Below are 22,623 nucleotides of genomic sequence, written 5' to 3'. Positions count from 1 at the left end.
GTAGAGTTGCTCGCTTACTATCATGTAGCGAGATGCTTGTTGTTCTATGAGTCGAGTTGCATTTCGCTCTTTTGGCAATATGCCTTGTCGAAGGTTGGATTTATCCAGTTTGGCTTTGTATTTGTTATGTGGGCGACCTCTTCTACCCCCTTTTCTATATATGGGCAGGCAACTCTTCTATGTAATTTGTTATTTTAATGAGACAATCGTACTCACAAGTTTGGAAAGGGCATCAGCCTCTGTATTTTCCAATATCGAAATTTGTTGGAGATACCAAGAGTTGAAATTGGAGAGGAGTTCTCTCACCATGGCCAAATAGGCTACCATGGAGGGTTCCCGCGCTTTGTATTCCCCATTCACTTGATTTACGACGAGTTGTGAGTCACTGCACACTACAAGGTGTTTGGCTCATACTTCCTTTGCTAGTGCCAAGCCAGCCAACAATGCTTCATATTCGGCATCATTGTTAGAAGCTTGGAATTGAAACCAGAGCGCATACTCCAGCTTTAATTCGCTAGGTCCATAGAGTATTAACCCAGCTTTGCTCCCCCTTGGTTAGATGAGTCATCCACATGAAGTATCTAGGGCTCCTCATCTCACTCTACTATCTCGTGAGCTAGGAGCGGGTGTCATGCTAGATGAAGCTTCCAATTCCGGTTCTGTCATTACAGGAAGGGGCGAGTTGAAGGTGCACTCGGCAATGAAGTCTGCTAGGACTTGTGCTTTTATTGCTGGCCACGGTTTGTACTGGATGTTGTATTCACTGAACTCTATTGCCCATTTTGTCAGTCCTCCCGAGACCTCAGGTTTCTGAAGGACTTGCTTCAGAGGTCAATTGGTCAAAACTATAATGGTATGGGCCTGGAAATATGGTCTTAGCTTTCGGGTGGCAAGCACCAGTGCGAAGGCGAGCTTCTCTCTATTGGGGTATCTCATTTCCACTGTGTTCAGGACCTTGCTGACATAGCAGATAGGTCATTGTTCTTATCTACTTGTCATACCAGGGCTGAGCTAACCACCTCATCACTTATGGAGAGGTAGAGTTTAAGCTCATCCTCGGTCTCAAGTTTGGTTAACAGCGGAGGCGAACTAAGTTCTCTTTTCAGCTCGTCAAAGGTGAGTTGTTGTACAGAGGTAGAGTGGCTTGTCGTTGATTCGAGCCCCGATGTGGCAACCTGCTTTTTCTTCGTGGCAATCTAATTGTCAGCCCCGGGCTAGGGCTAGGTTCTAGTTATCAATTTGATCCAATCTGGCGTTCTGTTGTGGTACTTGCCGAGGTGGTTGTACTTGTTGGTTCTTCTGGTGTCGAGGCTGATGTTGCTACTGTTGTTGTTGTTGTTGTTGCCCCTCCCACCATGGAGGCAAACTTGCTTTCCCAGAACCTGAGCTAGTCGCTCATACCCTATACACACTACACCAGGTAGTAGAACTGGCGTGCATCAACTCCAGCGGGAGCCGCTGTGGGCTCGACTATAGGAGGAGGCACATTCACATTATTTGGCATGGTAATTGGGTTCAGAGGGACATCTACCTGTCCAATGGTTACAGTAGGAAGTTGATTATTGTTGGTAGGCAGGTTTCTTGATGAAGCCATTAGTTTTTAGTTCCGGGAAATGAAAGGTGAGTACTTAGCTTTTTGTACTAGGTTTCCCATAGATGACGCCAATTGATGTAGCGCAATTTGACTGCTCCCTCATGTTAGATGACACGGACACTGATTCGGATGGTTCCTTGTCAGGGTCAAGTTGTGCTAGGTCGAGCTAGAGATGGCCGAGCTGATATCTTCTACAAGAAGAAGGATTAGAGTGCCTAGTTTGTCTTTACCCAGGGTGGACACTCTGATGCTTAAGTCAAAGAATGTTTTGAGTGTCTTTGAGAGAATGGGAGAGCTTGAGAGTATGTAACCGCACGTACCTTCATAGGTAGAGATGAGTATCTTATATAGTTGTCAGTGGTCTGAGCCCTCTTTCAATGGGTCTCATCTTCTTGTGAAGCCATTTACGCTTAGTTTGATGAGTTATTGTGCTGGTTACACGTTCTGCACGGGGGTTACGATCTATCTGAGTAACTTTGGGGCGTGTGGTGTGGTAGGCCGATCTAACGGTCGACTTATCATTGCTCTAGAGATTCTTGGGCTGGTAACGTTTCTTTAAGACAAGTCAACGAGCTCTCTCGTAGGTTGCCATATATTCCTACAGCTCGGCCAATCTTTCTAGGCAGGTCGTTGTGGATTAGGAGACCTGCTAGCTATGGACGAGGTGCTTTACGCTAAATTGCCGAACCAGTTCACTTAGTCAACGCCGAGGTGTCGTTTGAAATCCATGTGTTCACTATTTGATTTGAAGGACCAAATTACCCCTCATCAAGTGGCGACTCGAGATTCTTGGGCTGGTAACGTTTCTTTAAGACAAGTCAACGAGCTCTCTCGTAGGTCGCCATATATTCCTACAGCTCGGCCAATCTTTCTAGGCAGGTCGTTGTGGGTTAGGAGACCTGCTAGCTATGGACGAGGTGCTTTATGCTAAATTGCCGAACCAGTTCACTTAGTCAGCGCTGAGGTGTCGTTTGAAATCCACGTGTTCACTATTTGATTTGAAGGACCAAATTACCCCTCATCAAGTGGCGACTCCATCTGATTGGCCATGAAGTGAATTGCCGAGTGGTTTTTCCAACGTTCACAGGCCTCAACTATAGTCTTCTAGATTCTAGAAGCCAAGAGAGGTGCTTTCCTAGGGAAAGACTGGCTCCATTTAAGATATTTTCCTACTAAGACTTTCACCCATAAGACATTTTGTTCTATGACAAATCTCTAGCCATTTTAGTAATAAGGGCCTCATTCTTGAGAGTTAGGCGGCCTAGCCCAAGGCCACCTTTATCTTTGGGAGAGCATAATTTGGTCTAGGATGCCCATCCTAAATGTTTTCCATTTTCATTGTCACCCCACTAGAATTGTCTTTGCATTATTTCCAAATCTTTTAAAGTGCTTTGAGGGATTTTTTTCAACACCCATACAGTAAGTGGGAATTGAATGAAGAGCAGACTAAATTAGAGTTTGCTCCCCTGCATAGGAGAGGCTACTAGTTTTCCATTTGCTGAGTTTACTTTTGAATTTATCGAGAAGGAAATCATAGGATTAAATTCTTCTCCTTTTCTAAAAGATAGGGATTCCCAGGTATTTGCTATCAGGACTTAGAAGGGATATTTTCAGTTGTCTCCTTATCATTCTAGCACCTTTAGGAGGTGTACTACAACTGAAAGAAAATTCCAGATTTTTGGAAGTTAATCAAAAGACCTGACAGATCCTGGAAGTGCTCCACGAGATCCTTAAAGTTAGCAGCCTCTTCTCTATTAGCTTTCCCAAGAAGAAGGACATCATCAGCAACCATTAGGTGGGAGATAGGAGGAGAATCTTTTCCTAGCTTGATTCCTTTGAGTTTACCTTCATTATTGGCTTTAAGAATTAACCTGGAGAGCCCTTCCATGGCTATTACAAACAAATAGGGAGACTGAGGGTCACCTTGTCTAAGCCCTCTTATGTCCTTCTGAAACACCATTGATAAGGATAGAGTATTGGACCATGAAGATGCAAGTTTTACCATCGTACACCAATCCTTGGAGAAACCTAAGGTCGTGAGTGACCTTATAATGTAATCCCACTCTAAAGAATCAAAAGCTTTTCAGATATCAAGCTTTAGGGCCCTACATTTTTCTATTAGCGGTTTCATTCTATTTGCCATCAACTTGGATATGATTTTGGATATGACATTACAAAGACTGATAGGCCTATAGTGGTTAACATGTGTTGGGGGCAAGGATTTGGGAATGAGAGCAATAAAGGTGTGATTGAGCCTTGCCACAAATTTTTTGCTGGTAAAGAATTCATTAACCAAGCCAAAGATTTCTCTCTGAGGATATCCCATGACTTTTGAAAGAAGATAGGGGGAAAGTCATCTGGGCATGAGGATTTAAGGCTTCCCACGGACATAACTACAACCTTAATTTCTTCTTTTGAAGGAGGGGTTAGAAGATCTAGGTTATCTTCATCTATGATTACTTTTTCAAAGAGGGAACCAATTTCTAGAACTTGATCAGTCCTTCTCGACTAAAATTGTTCCTCAAAGTGATTTATAAATATTCTTGAAATTTTATTATGATCTGACTCCCATTCCCCTGCACCATTTCTAATCCAAGAGATTTGGTTTCTTTGACTTTTGAAATTAACTGCTTTATGAAAGTAGTTCATATTCTGATCTCCCTCTCTCAACCACAACTGTCTCGATTTTTGTCTCCAAAAACTCTCTTGTTGGGTAATAAGTTTATCTCTTGGAACTAAGAGGTTTTGAAGTTCTTTCTCTTCCAAGTCATCAAGCTGTGAGTTCTCCAAATTTTTTATTAGATTGTTGATTTCATCCACTTTCCTGTTAACATCTCCAAATTGATCTATGTTCCAGGTTTTTAATTCTTGTTTGATTCTCTTTCTAAAACTTGCAAAACGTGGAATAGATTGAGACCATCCCTAAGTTATTATGTTCTTGCAAGTAGGCTTCAAAAACCAATTTTTAAAGAATTTGAAGGGTCTTGATCACTAGTTAAGGTCTAAGTTTATTTTAAAGATTAGAGGCTTGTGATTAGAGTCCCACCTAGGGTAGACCACAACACTTAAGGAATTGAAGACGCCTAGGAAGTCAATCGACAAAAAGATTCAGTTAAGCTTTTTTTCCCTCATAGTTGGACCTCTTTGACCATTAGTCCAAGTTTTAGCTCCACTGGCAATACTGATTTTAATGAGGTAAAAGGAATCTACGAAGTTCCTGAAGTTTTGAGCAACAAGAGAGTTGGTTGGGCAGGTAGGGTCAAACTCATCAGTGTTACAATCAAAGTTGAAATTAACATTATAATCTCCCATAATCACCACTGGAGTTCTATTGATAGATAAATCAAGTAATTCAAATCTCAAGTTATCCCAAAGTTAAGCTTTTCTACTTTTATTTGGCTCCCCATAAAGGAGACAACGTAACAAGGGAGTCTTTGGGGAAAAGGAATTGATTTTTACTAGAATGAATCTCAGGGTGGATCTAATAACTTCTACATCTAGATTATTTTTCTAGTATAGAGCTAGACCACCCCCTAAGCCTTCTACTTCCACCATTTCAGAGTTGTGTGTTAAGTGATTTATGCACAGTTAATTCAAGCAAGTGTACCTTAGTCAAATGTGCATATAATGATGAGAAAAGTGTCGATCCCACAGAGACTAGATTATAGTACCAACTCAATTTTAAACTAACCTAAGTTGAACTTGTGAATCAATTGAATGAATAAAAACTAAGAAGAATTAATGCAAATCTAAGAACTTAATAAAAACTGAATTGACGAATGAATGTAGCTAGGGTTTAGATTTCATTAAATCAAGGTTATATAATTACCTATTTGATCCAACTTAAGACCGAAATTACCCTAAGGTATATTAAAGTTATTTGCATATGATGGTGGATTTCCCTAAATTAATTAATAAGCTTTCTCAAGTCATATTAATCCTTTATTAATCCAATTCTACCACCAAATTTCTAAGTGGTTGTCAAAAGGAAAAATAAGCATTAAGTTCTTTGGAAACCTATAATCATAGAAGGGGAAGTGATTCATTAAGCTTCCTTGATTCCCACACATAAGCTAATCATCTTTTGATATCATAGTCTATCATGCGATTTTTATTGCTTAGGAATCTAATTCATAACAATACAATCCTTTGGTCAATCATGCATGAATCATCAATTCACTAAAAGATTGGCCAATTCTTTTAAAGCATTAAGTACAGAATAAAAATTCTTCATGCAAATAATAAAAGTCTTGAATTGAATTAAATAAATAACTATATAATCTTAAGATCAAAATCCATCTAAACCCTAGCTAAGAGAATTTAGCTAGACATCATTAAATTCAACATACTCAAGAAAATTAGAGGAGAAACACAGAAAAAACACATCAAAGAATAAATAGAATAACAAGAAAACTTTAGCCATTGAAGGTTGAAGACAAGTGTAGCAACTAAGCCTTCCTTCCTCATGGATTCAAATTCTTCCTTTCCTTCTCTAGTGTGCTGAAATTGGTTCCTCTTTTCTTCTCTGATGTGTTGAGAGTGCTTTCTCTCTTTTTCTCTGCTGAATTCTCTCTAAGGATGTGCCCCCTTGCCTTGAGTCTAGGGTCCTTTTTATAGTGTAGCCTCCCCTCAATTGCTTCTCAATGCATACTCCTAATTCAACACAAATTAGGTCTCTTAGTCTTTATCTTAGTTGAATTCATATCTCTTCTGCACTCCTAACTGTCAGACCCGAAACTTGTAGCTCGAATTGAACTTAGTTGGAGGCGGAATTAGGGTGAGTGATAAACATAAGAGTTGTAGCCCTATTTCTTAGTTTTAATTATCCGTTTTAATCACCTCAATCTGAGTTATAGGCAGAAAGTTACGCCCAAAATATGGGAACTATATCAAAATAGGAAATTTCCTGATTTTTGTGCATACATATCAAATCCGATTTCAATGGATTCTCTCCTTCATGGCTATATCAATGAGCATCTTTGCTGCATGGTCCTTTCTCTATGATTATCTTAACCAATTAAATTGAACTCCTCCTTAAAATTTCACAATTAAGCTCCAAATCACCTTGCAAGACAATTTCATCATAATTAGTGCAATATCATGCTAATTCCAAAAACATTATTACCAATATCATCAAGTTAGAGGTATGAAAATATATACAAATATATGCTTATCATTGGGATAACAAATTTTCTTTTTTAAAGAATTCATTTTCAAAGTTCCTATCTTGGTCTCTTAAAGAAATATTAAGTCAGGGGCAGTTCTTCAAATATAATGCAAGAAATTATTATGGAAAGATTTCCTTCTTGTACCTTTATAATTCCCAACAAAAATATTAAGACCAGTAATTAACTGGGAAGAAAACTTTACCTCTCCATGTGAACCATCAGAGCTCTTTTTGAAGGAAGAGCCACCACTTTCAACTATGACTTTTTCATGGATGTTGGGGTCCGACCGTTCTTCTATAGTCATTCGTTAGGAAGAGAAAGGGATTTGCTCTCCTGGGACAAGATACTGAGAGGAAGAGGGGTCTACTTGAGGGGACTGTGATGGCCTATTCTATAACTACAAGGATGAGAAATCATCTTCTGGGAGTCTCTTGGGTCTTTTGTGACTAGGCTCCGAAGGTGTAGTTTGGGTCGGGTTGCTACTTGGGGAACCAAGGGGGTCTACAAGGGCAAGACTTGACAGGTTATGGTGGAGACTGATGCCACTTGTGGCTTGTCAAAATTGCTCTAAGAAACGCTGAGCCTTGCTGAGTGGAGAGTCATGATGAGTAACCGCCGCCTAGGAGTTACCTACTTCCATTCTAGGTAATATGTCAAAAGGATTTGACCTAGTAGGTGTACTAACTCTAGTTCTCCCACCCTTGTGAGCAGTCTTCGAGGAGTTCCTTGTACCAGAGGATTCACCTCTTTCCTAATGATGACCCATCCAATCCTCCATTGGAGGGTTTATGGAACTTTGCCTTTCCTCTTCTGATACGTGCATGTGCATGCATGCACTAGGTGCACAACAGCCGAAGACACGGTCAAAATGGATAGGAGCAGAAGACCCGGTCATATTAGCCCTTAGTTGTGGATAAGCCTTAGCCATTCAGTTTTAATTTTGTTAGAATAGATAAGTCTTCAATTTTGTTTCCTAGATAAGTGCATTTTGATTTTGTTGATAAGCTCCTAAGATTAAGGGGCAGTAGTTCCTATTTCTACTCCCAGTTTGTAGCACAATAAGGCTATAAATATAGCCTGCATGAATGAAATAAGTCATTGGCTTTCCTACAACCGAACTCTCCCTCTCTCTTCTCCTTATTCTAGATCCTTCTCCCCTTTGTTGGAGAACTTGTGCGTATCATCTTCCTCCCTCCGATGTCGAATTTCTTCTTGTCTAATAAACTCACCGAAGTCAGGTAAATGCCATTCAAGGCACATCAGGGTTTTAGCTTTAAGCCAAGGGCCTAGGTAATTCATAGGGCAAGAGGCAAAAAAGTTTTTTGATTTGGGGGATGATAACTTGAAAATGAACAACGACGGTGACCATGACCAATTCTTCCACGTAAGAAGCAGACACTCGGGAGGCTTTTGTACCTGTAAATAGCCCAAATAGTAAGGCTTATGAAACCACCAACTTTTAAAGGTGTGTCGATATCAATAACCACCTTTAGGCGGATATAGCTACCATGGGTCTCCTTGGCTTTGCAGGCCAAGAAGGACGAACCAATCTATTGAGCTCTTTCAATGTTAACCAATTCAAAAGGAAGATTGTGAACTTGAATCCAGACCTCAGCCCGGGTTATGGTTGATTCCCTTTGATCCCTTCCTTCTTGCCACTTTGTTAACATAATCCATTAATCAAAGATGTACCAGGGACCGTTGTCCCTAATGTTGTCATAATCATCTTGGTAGCGAAAACGGAATCTATAGTATCCTCTATTAAGGGGTTGAATCATAATACTATTTTCATTTACACCCCAAGTACCATGGGTACAACTAACCAAGTCTTGCATGGGAACAGTGGCACGAGGGGAAACCCTAGCACGACATGAGTCGACCTTCGACTAGGTGAACCCGTGGAAAGACTAACGCGGAATTCCGCAATGAGGTCAATGAAACCTTAGCACGACATGAGTCGACCTTCGACCAGGTGAACACTGTCTTACAAGTAGTGTTAACCAAACTCCAAGCCCTTCGAGCCTCACGAACCACTCCCGAGACTAACCCCTTCACCCATGAAGAATCCTTACACCCCCATACTTCCCGTTCCAGCTCCACCCATGACCACCCTCATCAGCATGTCAAGCTGTCATTCCCAAAATTTAATGGGGACGATCCGAGCGGCTAGATTTACAAGGCAGAGCAGTATTTTGAGTTTCAAAATATTATTCCGGACCAACAGGTGCAGCTAGCTTCCTTCCATTTGGAAGGCATCGCCTTACAATGGCACAGGTGGTTGACCAAGCATCGCGGACCGCTCACATGGGAAGAATTCTCCAAGGTGGTGTTACAACGGTTCGGCCCCACCAACTACGAGGACCCATCGGAAGCGTTAACCCGCCTGAAGCAAACCACCACTGTGACGGCTTATCAAGAAGCCTTCGAAAGGCTCTCCCACCGAGTTGACGGCCTGCCCGAGAGCTTTCTCATTGGCTATTTCATTGTAGGACTTCGTGATGGCGCCCGTTTAGATGTGAAGATCAAGAAGACTCGAACCTTGATAGAGGCGATTGGAGTGGTCCGGTTAATTGAGGAACGAAATCACTTACAGCGGAGAGCTAGCCAGCCAATTCGGTCCCCATCATCCATGACAGCCCAGAAGGGGTCACCCAACCCCATGGCCGGTGTACTGGGGCCTCCACCAAGCTTGTGCGCGAACCAGGTTTCCAGTGCTCCTTCCCCAACATTCCGGCGACTCACCAACCAGGAGGTGCAAGAATGTCGTGAGAAGGGGTTGTGTTACTACTGCGATGAGAAGTTCACCCTCGGCCACCGTTGTGCACGCCCACAACTGTTCATGATTGAGGAAGAAAACCAAGAAGCCATCCCCGAAATCTCCTTCCATGCTATTGCAAGAGCTGAGCACCTGCAAACCATACGTGTTCTTGGGAAGCTGAAAAACAAGAACGTGACAGTACTAATTGACGGCGGCAGCACCCACAACTTCATTGACCATCGGGTTGCCAGTGAACCGGGACAAGAAATTTCAAGTTATGGTGCCCAACCGTGAAAAGATCGAGTGCATGGGGCAATGCCGAGCTCTCACTCTTGCCATTCAAGGACACCCCGTTACCACTGACTATTATGTTCTACCCGTCGTAGCATGCCAATTGGTATTGGGAGAACAATGGCTAGAGACGCTTAGACCTGTCGAGATGGATTACAAACAACTAACCTTGATGTTCAAGGAGGGACTCACTTGCACCTTCCAAGGATTGGGACGAGCCAGCATCGAAGCCTTAACCAAAAAGGAATGCAACGGGTTACAAGGTACGGGATTTTTTTTTCAAATAGTTCCTTCACATAGCAACGACCAACCAAGTTTCCTCCCACCCGAGATGGACCACCTTCTCATCGAATTTTCCCATGTGTTTGAGCCACCCGCAAGCCTGCCTCCTAAACGACCACATGACCACCGGATTGCACTGCTTCCTGACAAAGGACCGATTAGTGTGAGGCCATATCGATACCCGTATTACTAGAAGACCGAAATAGAGAAGATGGTGAAGGAGCTTCTGCAGACAGGGCTGATAAGACCAAGCAACAGCCCATTCTCATCACCGGTTTTGCTAGTGAAGAAGGCTGATGGAGCTTGGCGGTTTTGCGTGGATTACCGAGCACTGAACGAAATCACTGTTAAAAACAAGTATCCTATTCCTGTGATTGTTGAATTATTAGATGAGCTCTATGGGACCAAATTTTTCTCCAAACTAGATCTATGATCAGGATACCATCAGATTCGAGTACGAAGAAGACGTCCCTAAAACGGCTTTTCAGACACATGAAGGGCATTATGAGTTCTTAGTGATGCCATTCGGCTTGACAAATGCACCTGCAACTTTCCAAAGCCTCATGAACGACCTCTTCTGCCCATACCTCCGGAAATTTATTTTGGTCTTCTTCGACGACATTCTGGTTTATTTTAAATCATGGGAAGACCACCTATCTCATTTGAGAGTTGTTCTAACTGTATTATCCTCTAATAAATTATTTGCAAAAATGTCAAAATGTCAATTTGGTGTTTCGCAGGTCAAGTACTTGGGTCATGTGATTTCAGAACAAGGTGTGTCCGTTGATCCAGCCAAAATACAAGTTGTTCTCGCATGGCCTACATCGACATCAGCAAAGGGGGTCCGTGGCTTCCTCGAGTTAGTAGGATATTACCGGAAGTTCATCCACGACTTCGGAAGCATTGCAGCTCCCTTAACCCAACTGTTGACCAAAGGGGGATTTCAATGGAACGAGGCAGCAAAGCTGGTCTTCCAACAGTTGAAAAAGGCACTCACTTCACCGCCAATCCTACGTCTACCAGATTTTTCCCAACGATTTTTGATTGAATGCGATGCGAGTGGAATCGGGATTGGTGCCATCCTCATCCAGCAAAACAGACCGGTGGCCTACTTTAGTGAAGCATTGAAAGGTTCAGCCTTGGCGTTATCCACCTATGAGAAGGAGATGTTAGCTATTGTCAAAGTCGTTAAGAAATGGCGCCCATATCTGCTTGGAAAACCATCCACAGTCCGCACCGACCAAAAAAGTCTTAAATATTTACTCGAGCAGAGGATAACTACACCGGCACAAACGTAGTGGCTGCCAAAGATACTAGGGTACGACTATGAGATCGAGTATAAAAAAGGGGCAGAGAACCAAGGTGCGGATTCCTTGTTGCGTATGGCTGAATTTCAATTTCTTTCCATCTCTATACCACACGTAGACTGGTGGCCGACGCTACAGGAAGAGGTCAAACAAGACACCTTTTATGGGGAATTAATGAAGAAGCGACCCTCCCACAAGTTGCTTCAACGAGATGGAGTATGGTTTAAGGGGGACAAGATTTATTTGAGCCTCACCTCCACCTTGATTTCAAAGGTGATGGCAGACTGCCACTCATCCCCAGTAGGGGGACACTTTGGGTTTCATAAGACCCTCTCTCGCATCAAGCACAGCTTCCTTTGGCCCCGCATGCATCGGACGGTCAAGGAATTTTTGCAGCAATGTGACGTATGTTAGTGCTTCAAAACAGATTGCATGAGACCAACGGGATTGCTTCAGCCATTACCGATACCTACTCAAATGTGGACAGACATATCCATGGACTTTATCGAAGGATTGCCTCCTTCCAATGGGTATACGGTTATCATGGTAATTGTGGATCGGTTGACAAAATATGCCCACTTCATTCCCTTAAAACACCCATTCACTGCCACCATAGTCGCTAAGGCATTTGTTGCCAACGTTGTCCGCCTACACGGAGTTCCAACATCCATTGTTAGCGACCGTGACAAGGTTTCATCAGCTCATTCTGACAGACACTCTTTCAAATGCATGGGACGAAATTGTGTATGAGCTCAAGTTACCACCCCCAAACCGACAGGCAAACCGAAGTTGTTAACCGGACGTTGGAGCAATATCTACGGTGCTTTGCAGATGACCAGCCGCGGAAATAGTTAGAGTGGGTTCCTTGGGCAGAATACAGCTACAACACCTCCACTCACTCTTCCACCAAAATGACACCCTTCGAAGCAGTCTACGGGATCCCACCCCCAAGTCTGCTGACCTATGTAACAGGTACTACTCGAGTAGGGACAGTTAACGAATACTTGCGTGACCGGGACATCATCTTACGCGAGCTGCAACATAACCTCCAGGTAGCTCAGAATCGGATGAAATGTCAAGCGGACCAGCACCGACGTGAAGCCTCGTTCGTAGTAGGTGATTTCGTGTATGTGAAGCTGCAGCCTTATCGGCAGACATCGGTGGCGTTTCGACGTTCCATGAAGCTCTCCCCACGTTATTTTGGGCCATACTCAATCATTGAGAAGATTGGTCCAGTGGCCTATCGCTTAGCCTTGCTCTCGGCTCTCAGATCCACAATGTGTTTCATGTCAGTTTGCTACGGAAGCACTTGGGACCCATCACCCCAACTTCCACTCAGCTTCCCCCAATCTCGGATACTTCGACCATCCTACCCCAACCGGAAGCAATCTTGGATCATCGTATTATTCACAAGGGCAAATACCGCCCAAAATCCGAAGTCTTGGTCAAATGGGTTGGGGCGCTGGCCGAGGACGCAACCTGAGAGAATGAATGGCGCTTCAGCAAATCATATCCCGACTTCCTTGCGGACAAGGATCCTTCAGGGGGGGAGGAAATGATACGTGCATGTGCATGCATGCACTAGGTGCACAGCAGCTGAAGACCCGGTCAAAATGGATAGGAGCAGAAGACCCAGTCATATTAGCCCTTAGTTGTGGATAAGCCTTAGCCATTCAGTTTTAATTCTGTTAGAATAGATAAGTCTTCAATTCTGTTTCCTAGATAAGTGCATTCTGTTTTTGTTGATAAGCTCCTAAGATTAAGGGGCAGTAGTTCTTATTTCCACTCCCAGTTTGTAGCACAATAAGGCTATAAATATAGCCTGCATGAATGAAATAAGTCATTGGCTTTCCTACAACCGAACTCTCCCTCTCTCTTCTCCTTATTCTAGATCCTTCTCCCCTTTGTTGGAGAACTTGTGCGTATCATCTTCCTCCCTCTGATGTCGAATTTCTTCTTGTCTGATAAACTCACCGAAGTCAGGTAAATGCCATTCAAGGCACATCAGGGTTTTAGCTTTAAGCCAAGGGCCTAGGTAATTCATAGGGCAAGAGGCAAAAAAGTTTTTTGATTTGGGGGATGATAACTTGAAAATGAACAACGACGGTGACCATGACCAATTCTTCCACGTAAGAAGCAGACACTCGGGAGGCTTTTGTACCTGTAAATAGTCCAAATAGTAAGGCTTATGAAACCACCAACTTTTAAAGGTGTGTCGATATCAATAACCACCTTTAGGCGGATATAGCTACCATGGGTCTCCTTGGCTTTGCAGGCCAAGAAGGACGAACCAATCTATTGAGCTCTTTCAATGTTAACCAATTCAAAAGGAAGATTGTGAACTTGAATCCAGACCTCAGCCTGGGTTATGGTTGATTCCCTTTGATCCCTTCCTTCTTGCCACTTTGTTAACATAATCCATTAATCAAAGATGTACCAGGGACCGTTGTCCCTAATGTTGTCATAATCATCTTGGTAGCGAAAACGGAATCTATAGTATCCTCTATTAAGGGGTTGAATCATAATACTATTTTCATTTACACCCCAAGTACCATGGGTACAACTAACCAAGTCTTGCATGGGAACAGTGGCACGAGGGGAAACCCTACCTATTGACATGCAGAGACTCCATATCCCTCTAGACTCCGACAAGCTATTCAAAAAGTCAAATATATCTACATTCTGACTGTCATTATTTTGAAGGAGTTGGGCAAAAACCACATTAAGGTTTTGTTGTTCTTCCCCACTTCAATCATCACCATTCAGTTCATTGTTGTTGTCCATCCTAAAGAAGAAACAAATTTAGAACCCTCACTAAGAGGTGAAAGACCCCGCCAGGGAGCAGGTAAAAGACAAACCTTAGAGAGACAGAGTGTTTTCCAAAGGAACGGAGGCGAGAGAAAGAACGACAATCAGTTTAGTTGATGAAGAAAGAAGAAATAGTAAGTAGGAGAAGAAGGAAACATAAGAAGGATTTGAATGGACAAGACTATTTGAAGGGATGTTTGACATCCCTAGGTGTCAAATGAGAGAGACTTAAATAAACACTTAGGGCATGTTCATTTCCTCTTAACTCTTATATCTTAAGAGGAATCTTTTAACTTTTAAGAGAAAAATGGTTGTTCGTTTCCTCTTATCTCTTATCTCTTAAAGTGCAATCATACAACTTTTTGTTTTCCAATGATACCCCCAAAAAGACAAACAAAAACTCTCATATATGAGGTCAAAATGGATATTTGATAATTTTCAAAATTCAGAATTCAAAACAACATTCTCAGGAAAAGAAAAATTCACTAATACCAATATACCTCTTAATGTAATTATTGCATTTTTAGATGTCAGACTTCAGAGCAAATAAACAAACCCTTAATCCAAGTCGAAAATCGAAAGAAAAACACTCAACCAAAGCTGAACTGCAGACAATCTCATTAATGAAAAGTAGCTAATACTAAATTAACAACAATAAAGAATCTAGCAACAAAATTTAAAGCTTATAAAGTGGGGGTACTTCCCTTTGTCATGTTTGTGGGCATGAGAGCTAATGGAAGCTTCACTTCCATGTTCACCACCCTCTGGTCGTTCCGTCTCTCTTCACACCTTGAACTCGAACCAATAAAATGCATTGTGATCCTCCTATTACAGTTTCGTCCATTGGGACATACACTGTGCTGAATGTTTGGGATTGGGGGATGGGGATTTTGGGTAATAACAAGTTTGAGGTTGGGGTGATGGGGAGGGGGAATAGAAGTGTTGGCACGGCTGGGATGGGGACAGCAGATTTGACCTGTGCTTCCTAAACTTAATCCTCCTCTGATTTGGATATATACACCCCTTCCGTTAATATTTGATTGATGAAGGCATTAATTGACCGTTATACCCCTATTAACTCTTGCAGTCAGATTAGAAGAATTATTTTAATCTCAATTTTGTCCTATAACTCCAAGATGAATAAAAAAATTAATATTTAAACTGTTTTCACCGTAGATCTGAATACCATAGTGTTACTTCTACTCTTTTCTCGTCCGAAATCGACACTTCAAGTTTTCTTTTAAAAGCTGCATTCTATATTGCAAGGCATGACTGCGTTTTAGGTGAAATTCGCACAGACCACGGTAGAGGATATTTTCATTGTATAAAACTAGTCATGATAATATATTATATCCAAGAATATTTAATAGTACTAGATCTCCACTGAAGCACAATCTATCGTGAGATGTTGTAATTGACAAGTGATTAAAAAACCTGGGGACCACAATAAATGGTGGACGTGGATCTCGCTTGATAGATCTTATAAGGTCAAAAGTCAACTATCATATAATCACAACCATTGGATCAAGCATTTAACAAATCACCTTTATGCGATGATAGAATCGGCTCCGAACTACTATGATCTTGTTCATATACATGGTGTTTGGAAGTATGGACGTTTTTTGAGACTGATTTAAAAAAAAAAAAAATGTTTTATGTTTTTAAGACTCATTTTTCATAAAAAAAATGCTTCTGTCACGTAAACAGTGAAAAATATTATGTTTTGGTAAAGTAATTTTTATCACCGTTTTTTATGTATGTACTGACAGATAAACACCAGATAGGATACACATTAATCAATTATTGGCATTTCATGCATTGGTAGGGTCTTGATTTTCAAGACATGTCCGATTTATTAATAATCAGCTGAACCAAATAATAAAATACATGAACATTTATTGAAATGCATATGTGAATCCAATATAGCACCATTTTTTTTAAAAAAAAAAACGGCAATGGTTCCAAACATCTCCTAATTTGCTTGGATTTCTTTGTAATTGTACTACGGTAAATTATGAAATCGTCCGTTTTATTTATGGTATCTATGTATCGGATACATCTGTGAATCGTGTTCGTGCAGATATGCATGTGGGCATGGGAGAGGAAACAGGAAAGTGGTAAGAGTATTTCTGTCATATGATTTTCGTGTATGGGCAAATACGGCATTTTAACATGTTTAAACCCATGATCAGCAATTTTGTCAGGTTTGTAACGTCATAATAACGGAAGGTGTATATAAGTACTTTTACCCCCAAAAGTCAGGGAGATTTAAGGAGATGTCAAATTTTATGGGGAAATTTAAGGCCTTTTCAGAAAACCTTTGTAGGGGAGGTTTACGGGATTTCATCCCAAAAAACGTGGAGGGATGTAGAAAAAGATAATGAGAAGGAGCTGTTAGCATTTTTTTACATTGGGATTTGGGAGATATCAAATATTGGGGGACAAGACAACACAATGAATGGATGAGTCCTGGAGCCTGTTTGCTCACTCGCCATCTGTATGTCTCTCTCTCTCTCGATCCTTCTATCCATTTTCTAAAGACAAGGTCTCGCCACCTGCCCCCTCTCTTTCCTTTTCATCCTCCTCCCTTTTTCGTTTCTCGCGATATCATCACAAATACGCTATTGCTTGGGATAGGCCATTTGGGATGCCTTCCTTATATGTTGGGACACGCGTCAGTGCCTGATCAACGACGACTCATCCTGTATCGTGAGATGTTCCCATCAGAATATATCCCATTTTAGCTGTTACCAGTGCTGCTACGGTGTGCGGACAAAGGTGTCCCCACCCGCCACCGGTATTTCCTAAACCACTCTTGGAAACCGCTTTTGGTTTTCTGGCGATTTACTGTTCAGCCTCTCAGTCCCTTGCTATATAAAGAATGAGCCCTCCTTTATTTCATCCGCTACCTTGGAACGACGTTCAAGGAAGAGGAAGAACAAATCAAACAAGTATACAATTACTTAAACCATTCTTTTCTCAGCCCTTGTTGGAGATCTCCGACGATCCAAAGGGGGAAAACACACAGAGTGAGTGAGAGAGATAAAGGGATTAAACAATATGAGTTATGCGAGCAAAGTCTGGATGGCAGCCGTCGTAGCTGTGGTGCAAGGCCACGCTGATCAGGGTTTCAAATGGAACTCCGGTCTTAGGTCTCTCCACTGCGCTAAGAAAAGCTTGTCATCTGGCGCAAACTCGACTGGTTTTCGGCCTTTGTCCGGCCTTGGTGGTTCGGACCTGGGGCATTTTTTGAGTGGCAGTAGTATTGGAGACGAGAGGCGAAAACTAGCCGATGAATCTCTTCAGAAGGTGATGTACCTGAGCTGCTGGGGTCAGAGCTAAGGGGAAGCAGCAAATGGGAACGAGACGTGTGCTTCCTTCTTTCTCTCTAGTCGACTCATGCCATATTCCGAAGAAATTAAACTGCGCTGAGATCGATTGCTATTCCCCAACTGGGAAGAAAAATGGAGTTTTTTTTCTTCTTTTTTAGGTTTTAGAGGAAGGGTTTGTGTTAATTTGCAAAGGAAAGTTGGAAGGCCGGATTGTTTTTTGTTTTGTTTTGTGAAAAGGCTAAATTCAAAACGGAAGCTGATTGGAAGGAGGGGAAGAAGGGGTGTAAGTCATTAGCTGTATATAAATGGGGATGATATCTCCATTGTGCTTGCACATAAAAAGCTAGCTCTGAAATTTCACCTGTCAATACAAAAAACAAATATATAAAGATCGTGTTGCGTTGCTTTATCAACAATTAATTTTGGGTTTGTGTTCTTATGAAAAAGTTAAATCCTCAGTTGAACATTCAGGTTTGCCGTTTGTGACAGCAAATTACTGTTACTGTTCTCTTGCCTTGAAGCTGGGACCTACCCGATTGTACAACTATCTTGAATTCAGGAACCATCAACCAGACTCTGCGATAAAAAGATCACTCATCCAATAGGAAGTGTCAACAGTCGGACCTGTTTTCAGCATTTGCGTAAATTACAAGTGTAAGCATGCAAGTTCTTTCAGTCACAGCCCAGCCCCATGTGGAGAGATAAGTCCTCGGTACTTTCTGAAAGGTCGGACAAAAGGTATCATGAGTGTACAACCAAATGTAGGTTTGACACGTAGGATTGGCAATGTGGATGGCACGAAAAGCAAGCCAATCCCAGTTCCCAGCCCTCGGTATGTTCAGTTGTTCACCTTCTCCTTATGTCGAGGCAAATGGTTTGGGTGCAAATTATGATTCATTTTTTTCCAAACTTCTTAATTTTAAACCAGAATTTGTACTTGTAATTTGTGAGTAGTCTCACTCTACCATCTAAAAACTTTCAAACGTGTCGCACACTATTTAATTATTGCTCAATTGGTAGTGTACGAACCAAAAAAAGCGATTAAATTATCTTCTTAGCAGGGTGGGGCCTAGCTATAAAGATGAGATCGTCGGGTTGAGTTATAAGGATGTTGGTCTGAACTAAGTAGGATAGTCGGGTTGAGTTATAAGGATGCCGATCTGAGCTAAATAGTTGTGTAGGTCTCAGAAATTAGATTCTTTACCTTGAGCATGGAGTATCTTTTTATATTCAAATATCCGTGTTTTGGTTGGATTGAGCACCCCTGAGATGAGCTTAGCCGTCAAGGTATTCGGGATAGAGTCCTATTCCGGCGGAATCGTCTTTCTTATTCCTCTTTATTCGTGGTTGTGCTCATCCACATGACGTGTAGTTGATGTGGTTGAAATGAAAAGATGGAGGACTACCACAATAGCGTAGCTCGGCCGGGATATGTCGACATGGCTAAGCTAGCCACGACGTGGCTGACTTAAAAAGATGTGGTAGGGCAATAGTTGGGTGGCCACGTGTCTCGCAGAACCAGTTCAACCATGACTCGATCACCACTCCCCCGGTTCTGAAGTCGAGGAATGAAGTTTCCTAGGTTCATTGCTCGGTTGAGGAATTTCAGAGCATGCGTATCATTCGTGCCGTGTTGGTTGTTGCCGAGGAATCCTCTGATTGTCGGTTGTAGAACTTAAACCAAAATTTTGGTTCCCAAACCACTCCCCCAGTTTTGCTATCAAGGAGGGGGAATGCTCGGCTAGGCCATTGCACAACCTAGTCGAGGATTTGCATTCAAGGCTGGATCAGTACGGCAGGTCTATATGTCGAAGGTTGGACCAGTGCAGTAGTTGAACTGACGCAATTAATGGGCACAACCGTTGCCTACTGAGGGTGTCGCTTCGGTTTCTGAGGCTTCCTCATGCACATTATTAGTTACGTGGTTGGTCTCTCCTTGGTCCGTGCCCCTGATGGCTATAAAAGGGAAATGGGGTCCCCCCCTTTCCATCCTTAGTGTCACTTGCAAGAGATTAGCATCCACTTCTTGGCAGATTCATCGGTCAGATAGACCGAAAGAGGAAGCTCTGATTTGATCTACGTATGCCATTCCCGCGGAATACCAGATTAGGTGTCCACAGCCTGGGGAGATGGCTACTGATGCTCAACCCGGTGAGTTGTGCGTTAATGAGCACAACTTGGAGGCTGGGCTGAGGTTCCCGTTGATTGAGGGGTTCGCTGAGGTGCTAAACTGGTACAAGGTGTTGCTAGTGCAGCTGATGCCGAATTCCTTTAGATTTTTGATCGTTCTCATGTCCTATTGTGCGGTCCGCGATATTGATCTAACCCTAGGGATGGTGAGATTTACGCTCAAGTTGAAACACCACCAGCAGGGGTACTACTACTTCTCCACTCGGCGTAACATTCGGTCATTGGTCGGAGCCCCTTCTTCTGTAAAGCACTGGAAGGAGTCTTTCTTCTTCGTGCGAATCCCCGGGGGTCTCCCTTTTCCTGCAACACCAATGGGCGGCGCTTACTTGGGAGGAGAGGTCAGCCCTAAACATGATCCACGAAATCGACGTTATCGCGTACACATGCTCGAAGATGCTGGTGCTCGTTGGGCTGATGGAGGGGGTGTCCGGTCTATTTCGTTTTACTTCTGTTTGTCGATTTAATTTTATGTTGCTAACTGTGTACTTATCTTGGACCTTCTGTGTTACAGGTGCGAGCATGGCCAGCGAGGAAGACATTATTCATCGGATGAGGGATCTTTGACAAAGGCAGGAACGAGCCGGTGTGCAACCAAAGGCTCGTCCCGAGGCGGATGAGCGGCTACGACCCAAACATAGGGCGGCCCATCGGCGAAGAAGGGTACGACAATGAGAGGCCGAGGAGGACGACATTGTCGTGGTTGACCCTCAAGGGGTTTGTCGCCCTGCTAGTACGTCAGTGACTGAGGCATGTAGCAGTTCAGGTCTATACGTGTTGAGGTGGTCGGTTCGCATGAATGACAATCTGGAGACTCTCGGGGTTCCTGAGCAGTTGCTACAGGGGATTACGACCATGTCTATAGCTCGGGAATCGGTTGGGGTTGGTAGTGGAGCTTTGGAGTGTGCTCAGCTTCGGTTTGTTGCCCAGGTAAATCCTCTTCCTTTTGTTCCTTGTGTGTTGCTCTCCTTTTCGATGTACTTATCACATTATATTTGTCTGTAGAATGCTTGTGCGGCGGTTGCTCTAGTTGATCATCTCCGGGGCGTTCGATCAACATATGAGCAGGAACATTCTGAGTATCTACGGCAAAAGGCCCAGTTGGCCAAGCTCCAGGCTCCCGGGGAGCGGTCAGCCACACTTAAGAGGGAAGTGGCTGAGCTGAAGGCGCAACTGGCTGAGCAGGCTAGTCTTGTTCGAGAGTTGAAGCGGGAGATCACCGAGCTCAAGGCTGAACGGGACAGGCTAAGGAAGGAGACCGCCAAGGAAGCCATCACCGAGTACAAAGCGTCTGAGGAGATGCAACTACATATGGATGAGTACGCCGAGGCCTCCTTTATGGCTGGGTTCAACCTTTTCTGGTGAAGGATCCTTCGTCGCCACTCGGAGTTGGCCGAGGAGTTGTAGGGCTGGGACGCTTTTAACCAAACTTCTCCGCAAGAGTCTGCCGAGGGAGCTGAGGATGAGGCTGAAACCGATAGTGACGCTGTTGATTATGCCGTCGAGGACTAATCGGCGGCCTCATATGTTCATTATTCTTATTGTTTTGGTGTTATGCTGGTTCTCTTTTTTTGTTTGCTCGGTATGCCGGGCTTTAAACGATTGTAATAAATTGTTTTTAAGTTGAATAACAGCTCTTCTTCATGTTGACTTCACATATGCCTCTTGTTGTTGTTGATGTACTTGTGCATGTGCCTCTTTTTTTTTTTACCCGTAGCACGCCTAGCCAAGCTATTACGCGTGCCGAGCCGAGCTGAGTTACATCGCGGCCTCTTGTTACTTGTACCATTTTTCTATTGTTGGCCTGGGTGAGGTCAGCTGGGCTGCTGTGTGGGCCGAGTCGGGTTGTTCTTTGTACTTCACACTTCTAGCCCGTTAGCCGAGGTATAGTCGATTAAGGTATGGCCGACAGGTGAGTAGTTGGCCGGGCTATTCCTTGGCGTCCCCAACCTTGTGCTAACCGAGGTTGTCGTTGATTGAGGTGCAGTCGGTCGGGCTATGCCTTGGCATCCCCAGTCCTGTGTTGGTCGAGGTGTCATTAGCTCAGCTGAGCTATGCCTTGGTGTCGTTGTCTGAGATCTTTCAGTTTCCGAGCTCTCGGCCATGGGACGCTCAGTTTCTGGTCTCGGGAGTCTTTGGGGCCATTCTAGGGCTAGTTGTTTCTCAACTAGCTCAGTTGTTAAGTTGGCGGTAGTGCGGAGTTCCTCGACCGCCCTCAGGCCTTGGTGAGTGGGGGCGTTCTTCCTCCATGTTTAGGCTTAGCCATTGGCAGCTGAGTCAAGTAGCTTGCTTGGTAATGTGCTGTCGAGTTGGGAGTAATAGGCTCAGCTGTTTCGGGGATCGGTGGAGTCAGCTCGGCTAGCAGTGTGTCTTAGCATGTGTGTGTAGTCTGCGCAGTTGGCCGTGGGTGTGCCTCTGGATTGAAGAAGTAACATAAAAGAAGATTTGCATTGCTTATGGGTCTACTGGTAGTACATCCTGAGGTTTCCCGAGTTCCAACTCCTCGGAATTGGTTGATCTTCGAGGTCTTCAAGTCTATAAGTGCTTGGTCCAAGGACTTTGGTGACCCTATACGGTCCTTCCCAATTCGGTTTGAGCTTCCCTTCTCCTAGTTTGGGTACAATGACTTTACGCAGAATGAAGTCGCCTGTCTTGAATTCACGTCTTCTTACCTTAGAATTGTAATTTCGTGCCATCTTCTACTTTTGTGCAACCATCTTCACATTGCTCGGTCCCGAGCTTCTTCTATTAGGTCCAACTCCGCGCATAGATCTTCGTCATTCTGTCCCCCGTCAAAGAGCTCGGTTCGAAGAGTCGGGGAACCTAGTAGGATGCAATTAGTTATCTCGGTCTGCCCATTGCTCTGAGGTCGGTGTACCGCGATAGTCCGCTGATC

General features: G+C 43.3%; 1 protein-coding gene across 1 annotated transcript; it reads left to right on the top strand.

The window, feature by feature from the left end:
- Positions 1 to 17,077: 17,077 nt before the first annotated feature.
- Positions 17,078 to 21,273, top strand: LOC148803883 (uncharacterized). Its single transcript, XM_088894446.1, has 2 exons — positions 17,078 to 20,657; positions 20,733 to 21,273. Exons 1-2 carry the CDS (start codon positions 20,523 to 20,525, stop codon positions 21,090 to 21,092), a joined length of 495 nt encoding a protein of 164 aa, XP_088750572.1. The 5' UTR covers positions 17,078 to 20,522; the 3' UTR covers positions 21,093 to 21,273.
- Positions 21,274 to 22,623: the final 1,350 nt, after the last annotated feature.

This window comes from Nelumbo nucifera, chromosome 1 (assembly GCF_055504915.1).
Source record: "Nelumbo nucifera cultivar China Antique chromosome 1, China Antique-T2T, whole genome shotgun sequence".
NCBI classification, from domain to species: domain Eukaryota; kingdom Viridiplantae; phylum Streptophyta; class Magnoliopsida; order Proteales; family Nelumbonaceae; genus Nelumbo; species Nelumbo nucifera.
Note: the sequence above shows the minus strand (reverse complement) of the source record. Positions and strands in the feature narration are given on the sequence as shown.

Coding starts and splice junctions, on each gene's coding strand:
- LOC148803883 (XM_088894446.1), top strand. CDS start 20,523: ATGAATGACAATCTGGAGACTCTCGGGGTTCCTGAGCAGTTGCTACAG. Junction 20,658..20,732: donor AGCTTCGGTTTGTTGCCCAG/GTAAATCCTCTT, acceptor ATTTGTCTGTAG/AATGCTTGTGCGGCGGTTGC.